The sequence below is a fragment of the Argentina anserina genome, chromosome 5 (assembly GCF_933775445.1).
Source record: "Argentina anserina chromosome 5, drPotAnse1.1, whole genome shotgun sequence".
Classification (NCBI taxonomy): domain Eukaryota; kingdom Viridiplantae; phylum Streptophyta; class Magnoliopsida; order Rosales; family Rosaceae; genus Argentina; species Argentina anserina.
The window spans coordinates 12,940,484-12,965,638 of NC_065876.1; the positions used below are offsets into that span (position 1 = coordinate 12,940,484).

General features: G+C 39.7%; 1 protein-coding gene, 1 long non-coding RNA gene and 1 pseudogene across 2 annotated transcripts; 2 read left to right on the top strand and 1 right to left on the bottom strand.

The window, feature by feature from the left end:
* Positions 1-1,258: 1,258 nt before the first annotated feature.
* Positions 1,259-3,701, bottom strand: LOC126794885 (rust resistance kinase Lr10-like). Its single transcript, XM_050521679.1, has 2 exons — positions 2,883-3,701; positions 1,259-2,590 (listed from the first exon to the last, which is right to left on the bottom strand). Exons 1-2 carry the CDS (start codon positions 3,655-3,657, stop codon positions 1,488-1,490), a joined length of 1,878 nt encoding a protein of 625 aa, XP_050377636.1. The 5' UTR covers positions 3,658-3,701; the 3' UTR covers positions 1,259-1,487.
* Positions 3,702-3,911: 210 nt separating this feature from the next.
* Positions 3,912-21,682, top strand: LOC126795002 (uncharacterized). The gene is made up of 3 exons (XR_007672215.1): positions 3,912-4,548; positions 21,251-21,361; positions 21,657-21,682. It is a non-coding gene; the product is annotated as an uncharacterized LOC126795002 (long non-coding RNA).
* A 1,016-nt stretch (positions 21,683-22,698) lies between these two features.
* On the top strand, positions 22,699-24,484 carry LOC126795239 (rust resistance kinase Lr10-like; annotated as a pseudogene).
* The last annotated feature ends 671 nt before the right edge of the window (positions 24,485-25,155 follow it).

Genomic DNA, 25,155 nt, shown 5'->3' on the forward strand with positions numbered 1-25,155 from the left:
ATACTTTAAGATGCAGCCGTTTATGACTCTTCAGCCTCAGCTAAACATAAAAAGCCCAACCTGATCGGAGGAGAACTCACTGTAAAATGATTTTAGGATTTATCAGATGCACGAAGTCACTTAGCTTCATCGCTTTCTGGGGTATTAAATAAGTCTAGTAAAGTGGTAAAGACACCGAAGGAAGGAAGAAACAACGATCGAAGGGAAGCCCAGAAGGTTGTTTGTGGTACTACTCGATATCTTTTATCATTTCTTGAAGCCGTGTACTAGATCTTTTTTCCAGTCTAGATTTTATAACTGATGACATTTGGGCACATCAAGTGATGCAATTACAATTTAATCTGATGTATAAATCAGGTTAACAACCATAATCAAGGGCACAACAAGGCTAAAAATAGTCAAGTAGACCAGGACACATTTGATAGAATGTACGAAAAACCATATATAAATATATATATATATATATATATATATATATATATATATATGAAAATACGAATCACTTTAACAACCATAATTGGAGTCATTTTAGACTCATTTGTTTTCCATTCTGACTTTAACTCAAATATTCCCAAAGGTATAGTAGTTTTCACATACTTACTGTAGTCCTAGATGGTCCCTTAGTAATTTGTATTCTTTCATTATCAAGTATTTACATTTTATTTATGTTGAAACTTATATACTCAAGTATACCAGACTACTATATCTCTCTATATATGCTTTAGGTGAATGTAAATTATGTTTGAAAGACAGTTTCTTGTTTGTTTGCTACAGAATAATAGGACCGAAATCTCAAACAGGTCATGGCAGCAACAAGTAGTCATGTAAAAATAGATGTTAGATATCCCACAATAATTGACCCTAATGATCATGCATCAGCCGAGAAACTATTTTGACTTATGATTCCTCTAAATGAATAAGTAAACGTTCATTGGTGCTTGCTTTTTTGAGTTTTTCAAATAAATTTATCTGTGGCTGCTAGTTGAATTTTCAGTTTATTTAACTCAGAAACATGTAGAATTACTTCTATTCCTTCACTTTTCGACAGGCAGCCAAATTCAGAATTAATTTAATTTTTAGTGAACAGGTCAAGTTTACAAGGATATGAGGATTTTTTTGATAATGTTTTAATTTTCTGCTGTTAGCTTTTAACTAGTATAAAGAATGCAGATAACATGGAGATATATGGAAAAGATGGATAAGAAAACAGATACATGCGAACTTGCGAAGTTGCGAAGTTGTTAAGATATCTCCCCGAAAGTGTTTACTTTGAACATTGTCTGAAAATTTTCATTTAGATACGAGTCTAGCACCTATATAGGCTACAACATTGTCAGCGTACAGGAGTGAATCTCATGATATGCACATCAAAGAAAACATCTACAATAATGACAATGAGTATCAACTCATAGCACCACCATAGTCGACCTTTTAGTTGCAGACCTCAGCAGAAGTATATTACTTTTATTTCTTGCTCAATAATGAGACTAACTTGTCTGAGTGCTTGTGAAGGTGAACGGATTTGGTGGCATGATCAAGCTTTCAGAATCTCCGTATAGCATTCTAACAACAGATTTCATGGATGGACGATTCACAGGGTACCACTGGATGCACCACAGTGCTACAATCACCAGTTTCTTTGCAATATGAGCATCTTCATCAGTATCTAGCTTCAAATCCAATGTTCCTCCCTCAATTAGACGCTTATAAGCCCATTCAGGAAAATACACCTCACTGTTAATAGATGCAAAAGCAGGCTCCTTTCTAGCTCCTATCATTTCAAGCACCAGCATTCCAAAACTATATACATCTGATTTGTAGGACACGTTTTTGAAGTTCCTAAGGAACACTTCAGGTGCAATGTAGCCGGCTGTGCCTCTAGCAGCAGTCATTGATATGATACTTTCTTCCTTGGAACAGAGCTTTGCAAGACCAAAATCAGAGATCTTTGGATTGAAGTCATGGTCTAACAAGATATTCCGAGGCTTAATATCAAAGTGGAGGATCCTCTGATCACACCCTTGGTGAAGGTATTCAATCCCCTTTCCTATACCAATGATAATGTGCTGTAGTTTCTTCCAGTCAAGTGTAGTGTCATTATTATTAGATTCCCTAGATGTGATGAACTTCTCTAAGGACTTGTTTGGCATGAACTCATAAATTAGAGCATGCTTGCATCCTTCAGCGGAGAACCCAAGTAAGCGAACCACATTAACATGGTGAATTCTACCAATGGTTCCCACTTCGTTAACAAAATCGTCTCCATTTCCTTTGGAACCATTCAGGACCTTTACAGCGACTTGATCACCGTTTGGTAGCTTTCCCAAGAAAACACTTCCAAAACCTCCTTCACCTAAATTTTTCTTGAAGCCTTTTGTCATCTTCTTTATACTAGAATAAGAGTATCTGGTGGGTACACGAGACTTGTGATCATTTAGGAACCTTTCAATTTTCATTTGATTCTCCTTTTCCCCTCTCCTATTTGATTGTGTGACATGGAAGAAAACTGCTACCGATGCTACTGAGATGAGTAGAAAACAAGCTATGATCGGTCCTATGATATACCCCGGCCTAATTGAGTTAGATACACCTGATGAGGAGAAAATTAACAAGAACTCAGGATTGAAATGAAAGAGAATGCTGTGGTGTTTCTGCTCCTGTTTTAGATTTATTAACATTGTCAATGTTGCTACCTTTTTAGTTGCATTTGGTGTTTATACCGGTTGAAGGGAATCATGATGTTGATTACATTAATAGTAGAATAGAAGCTATGTTAAGAGTCATACACTGATGCAAAGCTTATTATATATTGCCAATGCTAATGTTAAAACAAAAGCTTTGTTGTTCTACTGAAAGTGACATGTCGAAGGTAAATTACATACCAGGTGGTGGTGGAGGTGGAGGTGGAGGAGGAGGGCTGAAATGACACTCCATTTGGTTTTTGCTATAATTGAACTGGCACCTTCCTGCTTTACATTTTTGACATCCTGGGAAATCGCCAAAGTCCCATTTCAGAGTTAATACACTATCCGGTTCACAGTTGTCCAGATTGCCATCCACTCTTTGTAGTGGAAGATAAATTAGTCCGATCAAACTACGACAAGTTGATACAGGCAAGTCAAGTGTAGTGGTTGAGGGTAGAGAAGCCACAACCTGATACCCTGGTCGACTAAGACATGTGATGGGAACATAGTTCTTGTTGAAACTCCCTGTGCCAAAGCTTTCTTCTGTAGAACAATTCAGTAATGTTAAGTTGGGAGAATAACTCCCGGAAAAGACGCAATAGTTGATCCCAAAATAACGTGCTAGTTGAAAGAGTGAGCTGCTGGAGATGGTAAAGTTTAAAAGTCGTCTTGGAAGGCAGCCATCTGCATTGTAGACCTTGAAGTATTTGTTTTCGTAATCAATTGTTTGGATGGTGAAGAGTCCTGAGGATGATGAGAGCTGAATCATGGTCATATTGCTGAAGCTGCTGCAGGATACCTCAAACTCTGGATTGCCACAGTGAAGGGGTTGATGCTTAAAACGGAATGGAAACTTGATAAGCGGACCATAAGGACTACATTTTGAAACAGGACAGTCATGATCAGCTGCTCTGCTTGGTACAAGAACAATGAAGCAGAAAAACAAAGGTAGCAGAAGCCGCAGAATTCCCATCTTTATCTGTCGACTGTTCTAACTTTAAACTTCAAGTTTACTTGTTGCTTGTGACTTTGTAATTCATTGGTCTGTTGACTTGGGGTGTTGGGTCAACACATAGTTTCGTTCTGTACTTTCTTGGAAAATGCCTGGAAGGGTCTGCACATCTTCCTTACCAAATCAATTTATGGTCATCCTAATCCTAATCCTCATCTTTTTGTTGATAAGATAAGAAATTGATAGAACAGTGTGGAAGTAGTTCACATTGAAGAGTCTATGGTCTCAGATACTCATGGTCATGATGCTGAGAGAAGTCTTGTTATGTACTTGTCTCATAGCTATCTGCTTTGTAATTTCTCATGAAGCCAAGGAAGAAATTTGCCGGCCTGCTTCTTGTGGTGATCTCCATGACATTAGCTACCCTTTTCGCCTGAAAATCAATGGTTCTGATAAGAATTGTCTCAGCTCCCCAGCTGAACTTACATGTGATGAGCATAATCGCACCACTATGAAGCTTTAAAATGGCACATGCTATGTCAGGGAGATCAACTACGACAACAGTACAATCCAAGTTGTTGATCCTGGACTACTAAGGGATTCTTGCCCCTTCAGACCAGTCTACCTCTTAACAGGTGATAACTTTAGTCATACGGATATATACCAGCCAATCGGGGCTTACGATTTTGTAGCCTTCTTGGATTGCTTGCTGCCATTTAAGTCCCGGGACTATGCAAAAGTCAATTGCAGTAGCTCATTATCTACAACTTCATATTCTTATATTATGGTTGGATCTTCCACCGTCTTGTAATATGGTCACGGCCAGTCTTGCAATGCTACAACAACCTTGGGGGCGCGGCTCATATTTTCCCACTCCTCATCAGTTGAAGGGGGGTTTTGATCTTTCATGGGGTGTAGAACGAGAATTTGAAAACAAAAAAGAATGTAGACACGTGTACAAATAAAGTGTGATTTATTGAATATCAAGCGCGGGGTTACAATCTTTGTTAACTCCTCTGATTCTATCTCCGTATGTAACTTGGCCCAAGAGTGACGTGCACTTGATCTTGTGAATTTGAGTTTGATGAAGAACGATCGATTTGTGATTCTTTGTGGACTTGAGTTTGGATTTGATGAAGAACGATCAATTTGGCAGCTTGATGATTCTTCGTGGACTTGAGTTTGGATTTGGATTTGGATTTGGTGAAAAACGATTGATTTGGCAACTTGATGATTCTTCGTGGACTTGAGTTTCGATTTGGATTTGGTGAATAACGATCGATTTGGAAGCTTGATAATTCTTCGTGGACTTGGGAAACTTCGAGATTTCTCGAGAGTGATCTTGCTCAAGCGATTTTCTCTCTTCTTCTCAAGTCTCTTCTCTTCATGTTGAAGGAGGTATTTATAATGTCAAGGTTTCTATTTTATAGAATATTTTAATGACACTAAAAATAATAAATTTCTTTAATTGTATAATTAAATCAATATGTATTTTCTGATTAATTTAAAATTAGTTATTCTCATAACTAAATTAAACAGAAAATAATTAACTTAATTATAACCGTTAAGAAATTTATTAATTTAATCAAATGTCCGATTACCATTTCGAATCGTCAATAACATTCAATTTTCGATTTAAGTCGGAATCACGTAGCTTTGATTACGATCATCTATTTATGTGCTGACACGAGTTTTATTTGGATCCGCACCAATTTTGTTGACTTTTGGGCCACTGGGCAATTTTGTCGGGCTCTTGGTCGATTTAATCATTTAATGAAGATGATTTACTTCATTAAATTTCATGTGTCTACAAATGCCCCCACTTCAAGTCATGCTGCAGACATGTCGTCGTCACGTGTCGAAAGCGCAGCTTGAAGTATGTACTTTAATTTGGAAAATTTGTGGAGCTAGCTTCCGAGGCTCCGCAAATTTTGAAGTAATATTTTCATCATATATTTTAATCAGGTGAATTTAATTTTGAAAATCTTTCCATCCACCACTGAAAGCATCAGACCATTTTTTCTCATTTGTTTTATTTTTTTTTGTTTTTATTTTTTTTCATCACTGCTACACGAGCTAGAGTCACTACCATCATGATGGTGGAGTTTTTCAGCAAAGGTGTGCTTCTGTTCTTCAGGTTGGGGCTTCTCATTTTCCTTTTTCAAGAAATCAAACATCCCATAGCCAGTAGCAGGCTCTTCTTCCACCTTCGCTGCTGCATGGTTCTCTTTGATCTCTTTTGGGTACTGGTCTGCCATAAGAGCATCCGCACCGGCGATCAAATGTGCCGGCGTGCTCGAGCAGGAGGAGGGACCAGCCGGAGAAGCTCGAGCAGGAGAAGGGGAGGCTCGCACCGACGAGCAGGAGGAGGCGAGCTGCTCGCCCAGTCAACCCAGCCGCGGTGCTCGTCCGATCGCTCGAGAAAAATTTGCTCCGGCGTTTGCTCGTTCGCCTGGCGGAGCCCACCACCCGTGGGTGACGTCAGGCACGGGCAAATTTTTTTTATGTTAGGCGCGTGCGTTGCACGCGCCATTAAAAAAAATAGCGAGCCAATGAATGGCTGACACGTGTCTCACTGATTGGTCAACGGTCCAATTGATCTGGGCCTTCTATTTTGAATCAGAAATTTCGATCCAACGGCCAGAATTAATTGGCAACGGCTACTATTTGATCTTAACGGAAATAAACCCAAAAAATTGTAAAAAATCCCCAAAATTTCAAAATTCTCTCAAAAAATTGCCTATAAATACTACTTCAATTTGTTATGAACTCACACTAATTTGTGCACAACATATTTCACATCTTCCTCCATCTCCTCTCTCATTTCGTTTAGCATTTTTTTTCCAAAACAATGGGCACCCATTGGCTTCCTTCCGAAGATTTACAAATGTGCATTTCTTTTGTCCGTCATAGCATTGATGAATATAACGGTAACAAAAAAAAGAGGGACAAATTGTGGGAGATAATTCATGGCGATTATATGCAAAATTGGGTGCTAGCACCGGGTGAGAAACCTCCGAAGGAGCCGAGGACCCGAATCGCGCTCTCTTCTCAATACAACAAATTCAAGCTACTCTTGCAAAAATGGGGCGAATGTTTGGCGGCATCACGACAACGTATAGCTAGCGACACTTCGCTAATGGACGAAGTAAGTACATTGTTTTATCATATATTATAATTTTTATTTGATTATATGAATTAAATTATGTAATTTATATCTAATTTGTTTAAATATGTAGCATTGTTTACATATTTAATTATTTTAATATATCTAATTTTTTTTACATTATTTGTTTTATTTAATTTGTTTAAATATGTAGCATTGTTTACATTATTTGTTTTATTTAATTTGTTTAAATATGTAGCATTGTTTACATTATTTGTTTTAATATATCTAATTTGTTACATTATTTGTTTTATCTAATTTATTTAAATTATGTAATTAAATAAGTACCTAATATAAGTTTTTTACATCAGGAACGACAAGCTTAATCATGTTACTATAATGCCAAGAAGAAAAAGTTTACACACTTTGAATGTTGGGAAGTGGTTAAAGATCATCCATCTTTCGTTGCGGTGCTACCTACTACTCCATCTCCATATGCAAGTAGTTACCACGGTACTCCTTCCGCAACTGAATCATCTCCAACCATCAATTTGGATGACGACCAATTGAATGAGACACCTCAAAGCAACACGGCAGCTCCATCGAGTCCACCTAGACCAATGGGAACCAAGGCGGCAAAGGAAGCTAGGCGCCAAAAGAAACAGGGTAAGACTCCTATTGAGCAACGGGTGGAGGTTTTGCATACCATTGCAAGTGACCAAGCATCATGGCATACCAAGAGGCTAACCCATAATGAAAGTGAGCTTAATTATTATGCGGAGTACATAGACATTCAAAAGCGGAAAGAAGCAATAGCGGAAGAAGAGTTACGATTGAAGAAACAAGAGAATGACACAAGGATCATGACAATGGATTTGGAGGCTATGACCCCAATCTCGAAAAGGTATTTTACCAAGAGGAAACTAGCAATCCTTAATGAAGGAGAAGCTAGTCAAGATCAACCTACCGATGAAACATATTCGGATTGTTATCACCCAAATCACGTGCTTTTTCCATAGTAGTTATAGTATTGTACTAAGAATAAATCTGGGCTTGGCTCGTCATTTTATGTAATTTAAATTTTTCGAGAAATAAAATGCAATTTATTTATTAAGTTGAAATTTAAATACACATTAAATTAAAACACATACTGAAATTAAACACAAGCTTAATGATTAAACACAAACATCATGAAAACACACAATAAAACATATTTAAAGTATTTCACCGGTTTCCACTCTCCAAATGTGTTTCACCAAGTCTTTCTGAAGCTCTCGATGGATGTAAGCGGATTTGAGATCGGCAACACGGCCGTGAAACCGTTGTATATTAGCTCCATCTCTACTGATTGGCTCAAAAAGAACTCAATTCCCTTGTGCATTCACCGGCCCATCATAAACCCGGAAAGCCCTCGATGGGTTTTACAAGTCTTATGCTTCTTCCTCATCATCATCCTCATCATCCACATACTCTTCCCCAACAATCATGTTATGCAATATAATGCAAGCTAACATGATGGTAGTCATTACCGATTTGTGGTGCAATGTAGAACTATGACGTATAATTGCCCATCGAGATTGCAAGATGCCAAATGCCCTTTCCACATCTTTCCGGTATGCCTCTTGTTTCTTTGCGAAGAGCTTATCTTGCGGCGTCTGGGGATTGGAAATTGTTTTGACAAATGTAGAGTACCTTGGATATATTCCGTCAGCCAGATAATAAGCTGTGGTGTACCTCTGTCCGTGGACTTCGTAGACGACAGTTGGGCCTCTTCCGGCAAGGATCTCTGAGAACACATTCGATAGGTGAAGCACATTAATGTCATTTTTAGCTCCAGGACAGCCAAAACACTGTGCCATATCCACGTATCATACGAGGCCACTGCCTCTAGGATAACCGTTGGGCGACCCTTTCGGCCCGAGTATGCCCCTTGATAGGCGGTTGGGCAGTTCTTCCACTCCCAATGCATGCAGTCGATGCTTCCAATCATACCTGGAAAACTTCGGCGTTCGGCTTTAGCTAGTAGTCGCGTGAGGTCTGCCGGTGTTGGACTGCGGAGGTATCTTGAACCATAGAGATGAACCACTTGGCTGCAAAACTCCTTCATACATTCCAGGATAGTCGATTCCCCCATCCTTGTAATTTCAGTACACTGATCTGCGGCTGACCCGTACGCTAGCATTCGTAGAGCCCCGGTCATCTTTTGTTGGGGAAGTAGCCTTAGCAAACCAGTGGCGTCTTCTCTTTGATGCCAAGACATGTCGTGGTTGCAGAGGTCCGTCATGATAATGTTGAATCGGTCTCTGCTCATCCTGTACCTCCGACGAAAGTCTTGAGCGTCGAAAATTGGACGTTCGATGAAGTAATCTTCCATGAGATTGTGTCCCCTAGATAGCCTCTGACGTGGCTTATTCGGTTTTTTACCGTGACGTGAACCGCTTGGTCGTGTTGATTCATCATCGTGTTGTGCTTCCACCATGACCACCTGATTCACGAATGATTGCTCCATAGCGTCATCCTCTTCTTGTTGACGTTGTCTCCACCTGAAAAAATTGTGGAAGCTGAAAGGATTCATCAGAGTGATGAACAAGGAAATGTTGCTAAGTGTTTAGATTGAAGGATGAGTTATAATGAGTGATATTAGACGTTTTTATAGCAAATTGGTCGAAAATCTTATCAGAAATTTGGTCCAATTATTTTGCCGACAGTGACACGTGTCAATTCTCTACTAGTCGAAAATCTTATCGGAAATCTGCTCCAATTATTTTAGCGACAATGACACGTAGCAGTGACACCTGTCAATTATCTATTAGTTGAAAATCTTATCGGAAATTTTGGATAATATCGAGTCGATAATGACACGTGGCACATTATTATTGGTTGTAAATATATCTGGTAAAAAAAATTAATTATTTCACAACAAGACAAAATTGAATTGCTGAAGCAAATTGTAAATGGGTGTGTGAAAAAATCGATTTGCTTGAGCAAAATATGAAATCGATTTGCTTGAAGCAAAATTTGCTTCTGGCCCTACCATTTGCTTGAGCAAATGCAATTTATGGGTGTGGATGCTCTAATGCTAGTGCTAAGTGATTCAATATCAGTGATTTGATACTTGACTGATGGTTCGAGGTCTCATAGTGCTGGCATTTATAGTGATTTTGAGCACACCTTGCTGAGCATTTTCATATGACAACATACATACATGGGCTCTTGTATCGACCAACGGGGAAGATAAACCTATGAAGGGTCAGTGTGGAAGGTCTGCAGGATCTGCAATTATCAAAAGGATTCAGTAGAGTTGCCTAGCTATGTGCGAGCAATACTTTGAGATTAGGAGCTTGCCAAGGTTTCAATGGTACGGTTCACATGGACGGACTTGGCCGGTGCTCGGAATGTTCAACTTTGATGAATAGATTAGTCATAAACTAGTTTGATGACCTTTATTAATCAAAGCATATAAGAGAACTAGTTCTAAGATAAACAAGAGCATGATGTTTTTCTTAACCAAACCAAACAAGAGGAAACACAATCCCAGTAATTTAAAAATGCGGCTCGTGCTTGGCTGAACCATGCCTTAGAAATATTGGAGCTCAATCAAATAAAGCACAAGCATCATTGATTTTCCCCCACCTTGCAACAAAGAGCATGAGTTTCTTCTTGTCTACCACTCTTACAAAGACAGTAAGAGCTAGCACTGAGCACTCACCGGCACATGGCAAAACTCCTATAATACATGGAAAGTCCAGGTACTTATATGTCCATAAGCTCTTCTCATATTGATCACTCCAACCAAGATTGTTTGACACCGGCCTTTTCTCGAGAAATGTATTTTGCTGCCCAATCTCTGACTTCTTCATCCAACCAATATGCTAAGAAATTATTCCAACTTCTCAATCCTCTACTTCCTTTGAGTGCTCATAGCACCTCACTTTCTCAAATGATGTTTCATGAGCACATTCTTGTTGAATATGACTATGATCTAAAGATGTTGTGTCTTGAAAAGTTGATACTATGCAGGGATGGAAAACACTAGAGACCTTATCAAAAGAGCCATTGAGAATTAAGGAAGGCGTGCATTCAAGATGAAGACCACTAGTTGGACTGGTTTCCTAAAAAAATGTCCAATTTCTCCAATCAAGAAACACAACATCGTCCTGAGTGTTTTCAAAGACATGAATTGAGCCATAAGTAAGGAGACATTCCTTACTCCCCCTAAAGCTAGAAGCCTAGAACTGCCCTCGACTTCAACCGATCGCTTACCGTTCTCTTTAGGAGCTTTAACCGGAGGCGTCTTCTTCTTCCGCTTGCTCTAGCTCCCGTCGACCTCCTTATCCTGCTCGCTCTTCGGATCGCCGTTCTCTGCCAAACTGGCATCAGAAAGTAAATCTTGCCGCGCTGGAGCTCGGCTTCAGGAGGAACAATCACAATCTTAGGGACGACGAGGAAGAGGGCTTCTTGAGTACATGCTTGGGGTGAGCCTTTATAATATCGCTGGCGCGGATGAAGCCGCTGATCTCTTCCACTCGGCCGTTGCAGTGAACGACTCGGATCACGTCAAGAGCTCCGGATGGCAGAATGCAAGAGATGCAATATCGGATTGCATTCTTAATCTCTAACTGAAGCTGATGCAGCTCCTATCTATCTTAAGGTGGTCTCTCTCATAGAGAGAGAGAGAGAGATGGGTTCAGTGGAGTTTCTTTGCCTAAGGTGTTTGTGGGGGAGAAGTACATTGGTGGAGCTGAAGAGATTAGGCAAATGCACGAAGTCGGGAAGCTAGAGAAGTTGCTTGAATCATGTGAAAAGTTGAATGATGCTGGTGGAGGTGTAGTTGCAGCAGAAGCCATGGTCCTCAAAAGCCCCTGCATTGGTAGTTATGGTTTTGGAGGAGCCGATGAAGAGGGATCAATTGTATAATTGAATCATTGAATGATTCAGTGTGGTTGTGCTTCAGTGCAATCAGTTTGGGTTTTTTTTTTGACTTTTTTTTAAGTCTGACTTTGACGTTTTTACAGGTCTAATTTTGACTTTTTTATAAGTTTGACTTTGACTTTTTTTGTAGGATTTTGACAACAATTAGAGAGTCGCGATCAATTTAGTCATTCGACTGCTTTCGAAACATGTTGATTTTTGGCGGATTTGAAGAATGTAAACGACCTAATTGTTTGACTGCTTTTATTTCATAGACTCGACAACAGTAAAAAAAAGCGTGTTAGGCTTTAAGCATCACATTCAGCATGGCGGCTTTCAAGAGTTTGAAGAATGTAAACGATCTAATCGCTTGACTGCTTTCATTTTATAGACTTGACAGCAGTCAACAAAAGCGTGTTAGGCTTTACGCATCACATTCACCATGGCGGTATTCAAGAGTTTTCTTCACGATGCAAGACTTGTTGATTTAGAGCAGAAGAACTGCCAAATCCGAGAGATCCCAGAACTGACTGCAACAAAGATTGAAGAGGCAAAGAAGTTATGAGCCAGTTTTGAAGAACGTCGGAGCAGCTTCAAGTCAAAGAAGAAGTGTCAAATCCGAGAGATTCTAGAACTGACTGCAATAGAGATTGAAGAGGTAAAGAAGTTAAGAGCTATTTTTGAAGAACGTCGGAGCAGTTTCAAGTCAAAGAAGAAGTGCCAAATCCGAGATATTCCAGAACTGATTGCAACAAAGATTGAAGAGGCAAAGAAGCTGCGAACCAGTTTTGAAGAGCGTCGGAGTAGCTTCAAGGGTTTGACCTAGATGTGATAGTTGACTTGAATGATCAGGATTTGCTCTTTTTTTTTCTTTTTTTTTTCAATCAAACCATTATATTTTTTTTGATGTGATTTTTTTAATCATCTTGTAATAAGTTGATTTTAAAATTCAACTTACTATCAGTGAAATAAGAATTTATTTTATCATATAATGGATAAACCCTTATTTTTTATTTTGATGTGACTGAACTTAAGATTGTTATTCTCAAGCTGCCTACGTATCATTCTAAAGAATGAATCAAGTCATCACATAGTTCAATGGTGTTTTTTTGTGTGTGTCTTGTACAGTTTAAGCTCATGCAGGCATGGAGCATTTTTTTTGGTCTTGAGCAGTTTAGGCTCGTGCAGACTTGAAGCATTTTTGATGTTTTTCAAGCATGATACTTTTTCAAGAACTTGCCGTTAATGGGACCGATCTTCAAACCGTCTTCTGCCACAATTTTGAAAGCTCCATTGGTATATACTTCTCTGACGACGTAAGGACCATCCCACTTTGACTTGAATTTGGGGCCAGTCTTGTGCGTCATAATGATGGGTCTTCGAACAGCAAGACCTAAATCATCAACTTGAAATGACCGTGGTCGAACACCTTTGTTGAAGGCGTGTGACATCCGAACTTGGTAGCATTCCAAGTGTTGTTGTGCATCAAGCCTCTTCTCGTCCAAAGCTTCTAACTCTTGAAGGCGCAACTTGACATTTTCCTCGATTGTGAGACCTTGCAAAGCGATTCTAATGACGGGATTTCTTTCTCTAATGGTAACACGGCTTCGACACCATAGACGAGAGAATAAGGTGTAACATTTGTAGTTTTCTGATACGTCGTTCTATAAGCCCAAAGAGCTTCGCCCAATTTCTCATGCCAATCCCTCTGCTTCTTGCTCACAGTTTTATTCAGAATGTTACAAAGCATTTTATTGAATGCTTCTGCCAAACCATTTTCCGGAGCGTTGTACATGAAGAGAAGTGAAGCCTGCAATGAAATTTCTTGCTCAACTTTTCTGTTGCGGTATTCGAGAAGTACTTGGAGTTGTCCGTGATGATGCATCGCGGTATACCATAGCGTTGTATAATTCTTCTAGTAATAAAGTCCACAACATTTTATTTTTTTATTTCTTTGAGTGGTATCACCTCTGTCCACTTTGAGATGGAATCCGTGGCTGCCAGAATGTACATATGACCAGCCGATGATTTCGGAGTGATGGGTCTGATTGCATCCATTCCCCAGACATCGAACGGGTGCGAAGCAATTGTCGGATGCAACGGCTCAAGTGACTGATGAATGAAGTTGGCATGAAACTGACAAGCTCGGCATTTTTGTGCATACTCCATACAATCCTTGATCATGGCGGTTCAATAATACCCTAGTCGTCTTACTTGAAAATGTAACTTTGGTCCTGACTGATGTGCTCCACACACTCCAGAATGAACCTATTCCATGGCTTTGACCGCTTCATATTTTCCCAAGCATCGAAGGAGTACTCCATCAAATGACCTCCGATATAAAGTTTCTTTGTAGTAGAGGAAGCGCGGTGCTCGCTGCTTGATGCTCCACCTTTCCTTCGAATCTTCGGGAAGCTTGTTGTGCTCAAGATAGTCAATAAAATGATGCCTCCAATCTTCAACATCAATGGTGTGAACTGACACTACATGAGAAATGCCACACTGGAGTGAATGCTTTGTTGTCACGACCCACCTTTGGCAAATTGGGATGTCCAAAATTTCGTCTCCAGACAATGCCAAGGTCGCCGCCAAGTTTGCCAATGCGTCTGCCATTTGATTTTCTTTCCGTGGCACATGTATGAGTGTAACATTATCAAAGCCCTTCAAGATTTGTGTGGCGAGTTTGAAATAAGGTATCAAATCTTCCTTCTTGACCTCGTAATTAATGAGCAGTTGATCAATCACCAATTTCGAGTTCCCATACACTTCGAGACTTTGGATTTCAATTTCTAACTATGTTTGCAATCCCATGATCAACGTCTGGTACTCTGCGACATTGTTGGAGCACAGTTCCCCAAGAGTGAAAGAATATGGCAATATCTGTTTTTGTGGAGAGACAAAGATAACACCAGCCCCTACTCCGTCTGCCCTTGATGAGCCATTGAAAAACATCTTCCAAGTAGGGAGGACCTCTGTAAGGAAGACTTCCTCGTCCGGGAATTCATCTGAGATTTCCCAATCCGCTGGAATATGGTGGTCTGTCAGGAAATCGGCCAATACCGGTCCTTTCACTGCTTTAGCGGGCACATATACGATGTCGTATTGGTTCAATAATAATGCCCACTTAGCCATGCGCCTGGTTAGAACTGGTTTAGATAATATGAACTTAACTGGATCGGCTCGCGCCACCAAGTGCACTGTGTAAGCTTGCATGTAATGCCTCAACTTTTGAACGGCGAAGACGAGTGTAAGACACATCTTCTCTATCGACGGATAATTCAGCTCAGGTCCGGTGAAGGTCCAACTTAATTAGTACAAGGCTTTCTCCTTTTTTGCTTCATTTTCTTAGACAAGAAGGGCCCCAAGTGATCTCTCTTGAGACGCGATGTAAAAGATAAGAGGTTTCCCGGTGATAGGTGTACCCAACACTGGAGGATTCGCCAGGTATTTCTTTATGCTCTCAAAAGCATTGCGACAAGCTTCATCCCATAAAAATGGAACATCTTTCTTCATGAGTCAACTGAATGGTTGGCAACGGCCCGCCAGGTTCGATATGAACCGTCTGATTAAGGCAAGTCGTCCTTGGAGGCTTTTCAACTTGCGCAAATTTCTTAGCTCTAGCATTTCCTGGATGGCTTTAATTTTGGATTGGTGTACCTCGATGCCTCGGTGCTTCACAATAAATCCAAGAAATTTTCCAGAATTGATGCCGAAGGCACATTTCAAAGGATTCATTTTAACTGGTATTTGTGTAACCTGTCGAACACTCTTCGTAGATCTTGAAGGTGATCACTTCTTTTCTTTGGTTTGACAACCAAATCATCAACATAGCATTCTACATACTTGTGTAGCATGTCACCGAAAATTTTATGCATAGCGCGTTGGTACATTGCACTGGCATTTTTTAACCTGAATTACATGACTTTATAACAATAAATTCCTTTAGGAGTTCGAAACGCAGTGAGTTCCTCATCCTCTAAGGCCATTCTTATCTAGTTGTAACCTGATGATCCGTCCATGAATGACAAAATCTCATGCCCGGTTGTCGCATCCACCATGAGCTCTATGATTGGCAGAGGGAAATCATCTTTTGGCCATGCCTCATTTAAGTCACAAAAATCTACACAAACACGGATTTGTCCGTTCTTCTTCTTGACAGGAACAATGTTTGCGATCCACTTGGGATATTGAACCTCTCTAATGAAGCCTGCGGCAATCAACTTATCTACTTCTGCTTCAATTTGAGGAATAAGTTCTGTTCGAAAGTGTCTTTGTGTTTGCTTGGTTGGCCAAGCCTCCAGTTTGACAGCAAGTCGATGAACTACTACCTTTGGATCCAGGCCAAGCATTTCTTTGTACGTCCAAGCAAAGACATCTTTGTACTCGAGCAACAGATCAAGATATTCTTTTTCTTCTTCGGAACTTAAAGACGCACTCACAAAAATTGGTCTTGGGTCTTCTTTTGTTCCGAAGTTAATCTCCTTAAGTTCGTCCATAGTGGCTTGCCCTCGTCTTCAAGTTCTGGAGGAGCTTCGTCTACTTCAATTTCAAAATCTTCATGATCGTTTTCCTCTATGGCATCTGCTTCTGCCACCGTGACATGATAAGAGGTTTGGACAATGTCATCCTCACCGCCATTATCGAGGTTGATATCTCCTTTTTGGCTACTGAATATGATGGTATATTGCTTCACTTTGAGTTGATCCGTGGAATCCACTTCCAACACACAATGTCTTTTCATGCGTCACGGGATAAGACTTCGGATTTCTTTGCTCTCAGTTCGACTACAAGTCCTTTTCCTCTTGCATATCTTTCGTTCCTTAGGTGCTTGTATCCCTTCCAATGCGGGCCTTCGCGGAATGAGGTTTGACCTTTTCTTATCTTTGTCTGAACTTAACATCCTTTTGAATGCGGAAGTCCGAGTGGTTATACTATCGATGCGATTGAAGACTGAACCTCTACTTGATGTCATGTTCACAGGGTTAAAAACCGACACCCTTGTGATTGATCATTTAATACGTTCAGATGTTGCTCTTCGGGAACTTGGACGAATGCAATCGAACGACAAAATGCGAGGGGTTGACTGAACCACTTGACTCTTCTCTTCAACTACCTCGACACTGATATGTTGCACATTGGCTCACTCCGCCATCCTCCTTCCTGAAATTCCGATTGGCTTGCTTGAAGTGAAACTGAGACCAGCTTTAGAAGATTCAACTATTGCCCCTTGCTCTCTTAACTTCTTTTGTGACTCATCGAGCTCATGCGCCATCTTTGCTGCAGCCTGGTCGTCATTTTTGCTTGATGAACCAAAGTCGTATCCGGCCTTTTCTAACAGCTTGTATGCGTTAGGATCGAACCCTTCACTTGTTCTTTTCTTGGGCAGCAATCCATGTTCCGTCTTACCTTGAATTGGTTTGACAAACCCCTTTAATGGCTGCTTTGTGGGATTTCGGTTACTCACCTTTATTAATGGCAATGTTGACTCCTCCTTCAACAATTTCACATCATCCTCTTCTAATTTTCGCGGGCACTCTTATGACTTTCTCCCCACAAATGAAGATTCCCCCTCCCTTCGTCTAGACTTCGGAACATAGCGATGAACCGGAAAGACATGGTTGGCTTTTCTTTCTACAGACGATGTTGTCACTTCAGATGAGACTTTTTGCAACACTTCACCATGAAACTTAATGTCTTTTGATTTGGCATCATTCTCCCTAACTTTAGCGGCTTTCCCTGTGGAGGGTACTCCGATCGGAATGACTTCTTTCATTGACTCCTCATCTGTGTAAAATTTAGAATCCACAAAGTATGATTCGGCTTCTGTGAAAGGTTTGGTATCTCGTACCACGGTTTTCACACCTCTGCGATAGAACTTGAAGCATTGGTGTAAAGTGGATAGCACGATGCCATTTTCATGTACCCATGGTAGTCCCAACAACAAGTTGTACGAGGTCTTCGCATCGATGACATGGAACAAGGTGTTTGATTTTAGCTCTCCGATGTCCATGTCTAGTCTGATCATCCCTATCGCTCTTTGTCCTTCTTGGTTGAAACCTTGGATCATGAGACGACTCCTTGATAACACATCAATGTTGATGCCGAGTTGAGACATAGTTGACTTGGGCATGATATTTACTGCTGACCCTCCGTCTATGAGCATCCGATTCAACTTCCGCTCTCGCATGTACCCTGTCACAAAAATAGGCCGATTATGTGGCTTAGAGCCTAATTGGAGGTCATCATTTGTGAAGTAACTGGTATCACAATATGCGTCACACGCGCCACATTCCTTCATGCTTGTGGAGTGTTTTCCTACGTGAATGAGCAACTCCACAAGTGCGTATCTCGTTGATTTTGGCAATTGCATCAAGTCAAATAAGCTAAGTTGGAAAGGTAGACTCTCCAATTATTTCAACACCTCATTTTTCTTTAACACTTGACTTACACTTATTTCTCTTGCTTCAGGGTTTTCATCTTCTTTGGAGCTGACTTCACAACTTGTGGCCATTGAAGTGACATTTGGTTGTTTTGTAGGCAATTGCTCTATTGACAAATTTCGGCGAAGAGGCTTCCACAAATATGGAACGACTTTCGTTTCAACAAGTCCTCGTTCGTTCTCCTCCCGTCGTGGAGGTGATTTCTTATGACTTAGACGGGCAACCGGTGAGTTTGACATCATACCTTTGCGAGTTCTTCTCCGGGTGACCAATATCCATCCTTCATCATCGGCATTAGGGGCAACTTGGAGGATAGGCGTGGAAGCAGGACATTCTTTAACTTCTTTAGTCTTCTTATGTTCGTGCTCCTTTGTGAAATGGGACGGTGCTTTTATTGGGTGAAAATGGAGTGGAACTGGCTCAAACGACTCGAATGTTACGATAGTGCAATTGACTTCAGCAACGTCGTCAACGTCCAGCTCAATCCTCCCTTGCTTGGCGAAATTCATTATCAAATCCTTGAGAACAAAGCACTTCTCTATATGGTGACTAACGAGGCGATGATATTTGCTGTACTTCGAATCGTTGACTCGATGCATTTCTTCTAGATGCTTGCACTCCGGAAGATCTATTATCTTATTTTCGAGCAGATCTTCTAACATGCCTGCCATATCAGAGTCTGAGAACGGGTATGTCTTTCACTCCATCTCCTTCAACGTGCATTTACTCTTATCGTAGGTTCGAGGAGGTTCCACCTTATTGAACTCTTTCTTATCCCGCGTAGAGATCTTAACCGGTGCAATATTGATGACCATTGATTCATTGGAAGACTTCTTCACAACTTTATCAAATCTGCTTCCGAAGACTTTGTCGTTTCGTTGGTCAACCAGGGACTCATTCTTTCCCTTATGACTTGCCAAGCTTAGCTCCATGTAGTGGGGTCGAGTAGCCAACTTTTCGAAAGAACGAGGCTTGATTCCTTGCAGGATGTATAGCAAATCAGAGTGCATGCCTTGGATGCACATTTCAACGGATGACATCTCTGACAGTCGGTCCTTGCAATCAAGGCTAAGTGAGCGACATCTATTGATGTAGCCGATCGCGGGTTCATCCTTCCGTTGCTTCGTGTTAGTTAGCTTCATCATGCTCATCGTCCGCCTTGTACTGTAGAATCGATTAAGGAACTCGCGCTCTACTTGGTCCCAACTATCAACATACTACGGCTCTAAGTCTGTATACCACTCGAAGGCATTTCCATTGAACGAGCAAACAAACTGCTTGACAAGGTAATCGCCTTCTATCCCGGCATTACTGCAAGTCTCCACAAAGTGGGCGACGTGTTGCTTTGGGTTCCCTTTACCTTCAAATTGTTGGAAATTTGGTGGTTGATACCCCAGTGGCATCCTTAAATTGTCGATCCTCTTCGTGTAAGGTTTGAAGTAAGTGAGGGAGTCACGAGAATGACCTCCATATTGAGCCCGAATTGAGTTAGTGATGATGTCTTGCAATTGCTGGAGTGATAAGGAACCAAGCGAGTCGCCATCGTTCTTGGACGTTTCTCCCTTTTCATTTACTTTGCTCCTGCCAGGTGACCCTTTGGTGGAGTTCTCATCATTGTGATCTTCCAACTTGCTATAGAGCTCAGCGATTTGCACATCCTTTTCTTCAACCGTTCGGGTGAGCTTTCCAACCATCTCCAACAGATTGGAGAGTTGCTCCTCGATTGTGGATGCCCCCGTCACCAAGACCTGCGCATTGTCAAAAGAGATTAATGTGTCATAGAATGAAAGTTATCGACTTCCATGGTATGACGCCGTGCTTGATTCGTCATCAGAGAAAATGTCTTCCATGATAGGGCTATCACCATGAACGGGTAGAAGAGATTGCTCATTTGGCTCCTTCTCCTTTGACACTTGCTTATTCCCACTTTGAGAGGCATGCTTTATTGCTCCCAAGCTCTCCAAGGTGATGACTGGTTGACGAGGCTTACTAGCAAGTGCCATAAATGGCGTGGGTTGAGCTCTAGCCACGCTACGGGTGATAAGGGCAATCAGTTCACTCTTTGATTTGGAGGATGTTTGTTTGGACTTCTTGACTGGCTCGGCCTCTCCGCTTAACCTCGCGGTTGTGGACTTCAATTTCTTTGATGGAACGGCTTGGTTGTTCTTGGAAGCCATCGCACAAACGAAAGATTTCTTCGGAGAATGAGATGAGAGGCTAAAAATGTCCCACTGGGCGTGCCAATTTGTAGAACGAGAATCTGAAAACAAACAAGAATGCAGACAGAGTGTGATTTATTGAATATCAAGCGCAGGGTTACAATCTTTGTGAACTCCTCTGATTCTATCTCCGTATGTAACTTGGCCCAAAGGTGACGTGCACTTGATCTTGAGAATTTGAGTTTGATTTGAATTTGGATTTGATGAAGAACGATCGATTTGACAGCTTGATGATTCTTCGTGGACTTGAGTTTGGATTTGGATTTGATGAAGAACGATCGATTTGGCAGCTTGATGATTCTTCGTGGACTTGAGTTTGGATTTGGATTTGATGAAGAACGATCGATTTGGCAGCTTGATGATTCTTCGTGGACTTGAGTTTGGATTTGGATTTGGTGAAGAACGATCGATTTGACAGCTTGATAATTCTTCGTGGACTTGGGAGACTTCGAGATTTCTCGAGAGTGATTTCGCTCAAGCGATTTTCTCTCTTCTTCTCAAGTCTCTTCTGTTCATGTTGAATGGGGTATTTATAGTGTCAAGGTTTCTATTTTATAGAATATTTTAATGACACTAAAAATAATAAATTTCTTTAATTGTATAATTAAATCAATATGTATTTTCTGATTAATTTAAAATTAGTTATTCTCATAACTAAATTAAATAGAAAATAGTTGACTTAATTATAACCGTTAAGAAATTTATTAATTTAATCAAATGTCTGATTACCATTTCGAATCGTCAATGACATTCAATTTTCGATTTAAGTCGGAATCACGTAGCTACGATCATCTGTTTATGTACTGACACAAGTTTTATTTGGATCCGCACTAATTTTGTTGACTTTTGGACCACGTGTGTAATTTTATTGGGCTCTTGGTTGATTTAATCATTTAATGAAGATAATTTACTTTATTAAATTTCATGTGTCTACATAGGGAAATATATCTGTGAAAAGCAATGCGAGGCAAGTGATGCTTTCTGTTCATTTTCAAATAGCCAGTGGGGGTGCTACGACAACTGCTATTCACCATTTACAACCATCTCTTGTGAGTATCTTTTGGAAACTGTACGTGTTGAACTGTGTTTTCATGATTAATACGAAACTTTATTCATGCTTGCTAAATGCTCCATAAATTAAAATTCTCAAAATCAAAGATATCTTACACATATAAGCGCTGTCTAAGGTTGCTTCAAGATTCATCATTTAACCGAAACAAAAAATTAAATTGAAAATTTGAACTAGTTTTAATATGTGCTACTGGTTGATGACCTCGAATTAAATCTTCCGATTCTAGAATGCTGATTTCTTGAATCTGTTACGGGCACTAATCTACTTTGCAGGTTTTCGAGATTTCCTTAAACGTGGTAAGTTATAGTTGCGAATAATTACTGCCAGATTTTCCCACTATCATCATGTTGAACTTATACTTCAGCTATAGAGACGGTCCTGAGTATATACAAGGGCCTAGTTCGAAACTTAAAATAAGGCTTATATAGAAATAACTTAAAAAAGTATATAATTGTTATCAAATCAACTCATATAGCATCAATGAACACCTCAAACATCACATATAAAGTGGATAATTCTTAGCATTCAATCAATTATCATCAAAATCACAGGAAAAATATAACAAAAACCTAAATGTATTTTCCATCAATTCGCTTGTGAACTTCTCGACAATTTCCACCAAATTTCAAGAATGTAACTATTAGTAAACCTTACCAAGAGATAATATAACAACCATTACAATATTATTTTATTAAGATGGATCTTCTTACATTTTTAGTAGCACAATCATCTATCAAACTTTCATAAGGGAATTGAGGATGCAAATAAGGATTTTGGGAATCTAGGTTTGAGGGAATTGAGGCAGAAGTTAGGGAAAAAAGATTGTGGGTGGGTTGAATAATCTGGGTTTGAAGGAATTGAGGCAATGCTTATATTTGCGTTGGTTGAATGCAGAAATTAGGGGTTAGGGATTACAAATAACTGAATAACAAATATAAATGTTGGTTAAACAAAAAAAGGGAAGCTTGAGTTTTGAATCCAAGACGTGTGTGCCATATTAATTAAGAAAATCACCATCCCAATTGAATTGAAGTACAATGTATATTATATGTGTAATTGGTTTGATAAATTAATTAGTAATAGTATTATTATTGTTTATAAAAGAACTATATATCTAACTTCTAGGGCCTTGCCGGATCGCGGGGCCTTGTGCCGCCGCACCACCGACACTTCCCTATGGCCGGCCCTGCCAGCTATGTATTTAGTTTTCAATTTCTTTCCTTGAATCTGGATAATTTCTCTAGTGACTTAATTTCAAAGATTTATGTGTTCATTTCCCTTTCCTGAAAAGTGCTTTTCTTCATTGGTTTTGTTATCCACAGGTTTCATTCCCATCGCTGAATTTACAGGTACACATCCTCATTTTTTTTTTCAGCAATATGTTCTTGGCAAATGTATAGAAGCAAGAAAAAACTAAATTATGTTTGTTAACAATAAATATCAAGTTCAATCATCTTGTTGATCAATTGTTGGGAACAATGTTAACTACAGACTGCTATAAATTTTAAATCGATGTGGAGTAATATAAGATTTATATATGATTCCAATATGTTCTTCACCAAAAAAATAAAATAAGATTCATAAATCTTTATAGACTGGCCAGTTATTCCAAATATGTTTCTTTCTTATAGACTTAATAGTTTTTTTTTAAAAGGAGTCTTAAAGACTTATAGTTGAAGGAATGGGACAGTTCATTTCCACATCACATTTACTCAAAACTAAAAAGAAATGAAATAATTCACCATCAAAACTATGAATCCCTCTGGGGACAAAGCCATAACGAACTTCTAAAATCTAAATACATGTTATTCTCATTCGCAGCATGCAATCCATGCATCACGATCATACGAACAGTAATAGGCATCATCGTGTTCTTGGGATTTTGGAGTTACAAGTTGTATTCCAAAATGTTCGTAACGGATGCTGCGATTGAAGAACTCCTGCACTCATACAAGAATCTGACGCCAAGGTGGTACTCATATATGGATATCAAAAAGATTGCTACTGATTTCAAAGATAAACTTGGTCAGGGAGGTTTTGGTTCTGTTTACAAAGGTGAGCTGTCAAATGGTCATCTTGTTGCAGTAAAGATGTTAAGCGGTTCCAAAGGTGATGGACAAGATTTCATCAAATGAAGTTGCAACGATAGAAAGAATCCATCATATCCATGTGGCGCAACTAATAGGATTCTGTTCGGAGGGATCAAAAATAGCTCTTGTTTATGACTTTATGCCTAATGGATCCCTAGACAACTATATTTTTTCGAAGAAAGAAAAAGTTCTTATTCTAAGCTGGGATAAGATGCAAGAGATAGCTCTGGGGGTGGCTCGTGCAATTGAATATCTACACCAGGGATGTCATATGCAAATTCTGCATTTTGATATTAAGCCCCACAATGTTCTTCTTGATGAAAATTTTTCTTCAAAAATTTCGGACTTTGGTCTTGCCAAGTTTTACCCTAAAGATTTAACAGCGTTTGTCATACTAAAATAGGAGGCACAATAGGATACATAGCTCCAGAATTGTTCTACAGAACCATTGGAAGCGTGACATACAAGGCTGATGTTTATAGCTTTGGTAATTGGTATGTTGTTATTGGAAATGGGAGGCCGGAGAAAGAACCTGAATGCAGATGCTGAAAATTCAAGCCAAATATACTTCCCTTCCTGGATTTTCGATCGAACAACTAGAAAAGGGAGTAAGCATTAAAATTGAGGATGTCAGCGAGTCTAATAAGAAAATAGCAAAGAAGATGATCATGGTTGCACTGTTAAGCATGCAATTTACCCCTGTTGATCGTCCTTCAATGAGCAGAGTTGTAGAGATGCTTGAAGTTGAAGTCTTACAAATGCCTCCGAAACCTTTCTTCTGTTCACAAGATTTACCGACAGCGAATCTACCTGGTGAATCAGGTTCTAAAGAGGTAGCTACCCTGCAAATTAGTGCTATAAAACTAGCCTCCTCCGGAAATGTCATTCTGTGAACTTTTTTGTCATGAAGCTAAGTAGAATTGAAGCCATTAGGATTGCTCCTCGTAAAGGCTGGCTGATCCTCTTTCTAGGAATTTTCTTGAAACAGAACTGTGGGATTAATTATGGCTTTATCATCACTTCAGTCCCGCTTGGATTCATCTTTTGGATTTGATCATATTTTTATGTTCTTTCTCTTTGGTCCTTGTTATTTTATACTGGTTTTTGTCCTAAGACCTTGTTTTCCATTTTCCTCGTTACTTGCGTGTACTATGAGTTCTTGAATCTTGAGAGAGACAAACGTTGAGCTCTATATATAAGAGTTGATACCATATAATCCTTACTAGCCTTTACCCGTTAATATTTTTGCAGAAGTTAATTGTGATCATAACTTCTCATTACCTAATGCCTACTATTCATGTCTCTTTTCTACAATTATTTCTTAATCTTATTTATTTCTTTATTTATTTTGTCTTTTATCTTACAATTCCTATGTTTATTTGTGAGAAATGGATGACAGAGGAGTAGATATGTCAGTTCCTAATTTAGTGGTACTCTTATGTCAATTCGTAATTTAGTGCTACCCTCATGCTCGTTGTATAATAGTAGGGATTTCTCTCCGAGAACTTACAAGTTGGCTCACACCTCCTCAATCATAACCTCTACCAAACCCTAGCACCATCTCCATCATGGCTTCACTGCCTCCCTCTCAATCCCATCTCAGTTGCAATCTCATTCAATCTGCTCTCATCCTTTTCCTTGTCATGGCATCCATTGATGCCATGGCAGCGAGTTTTGCCCA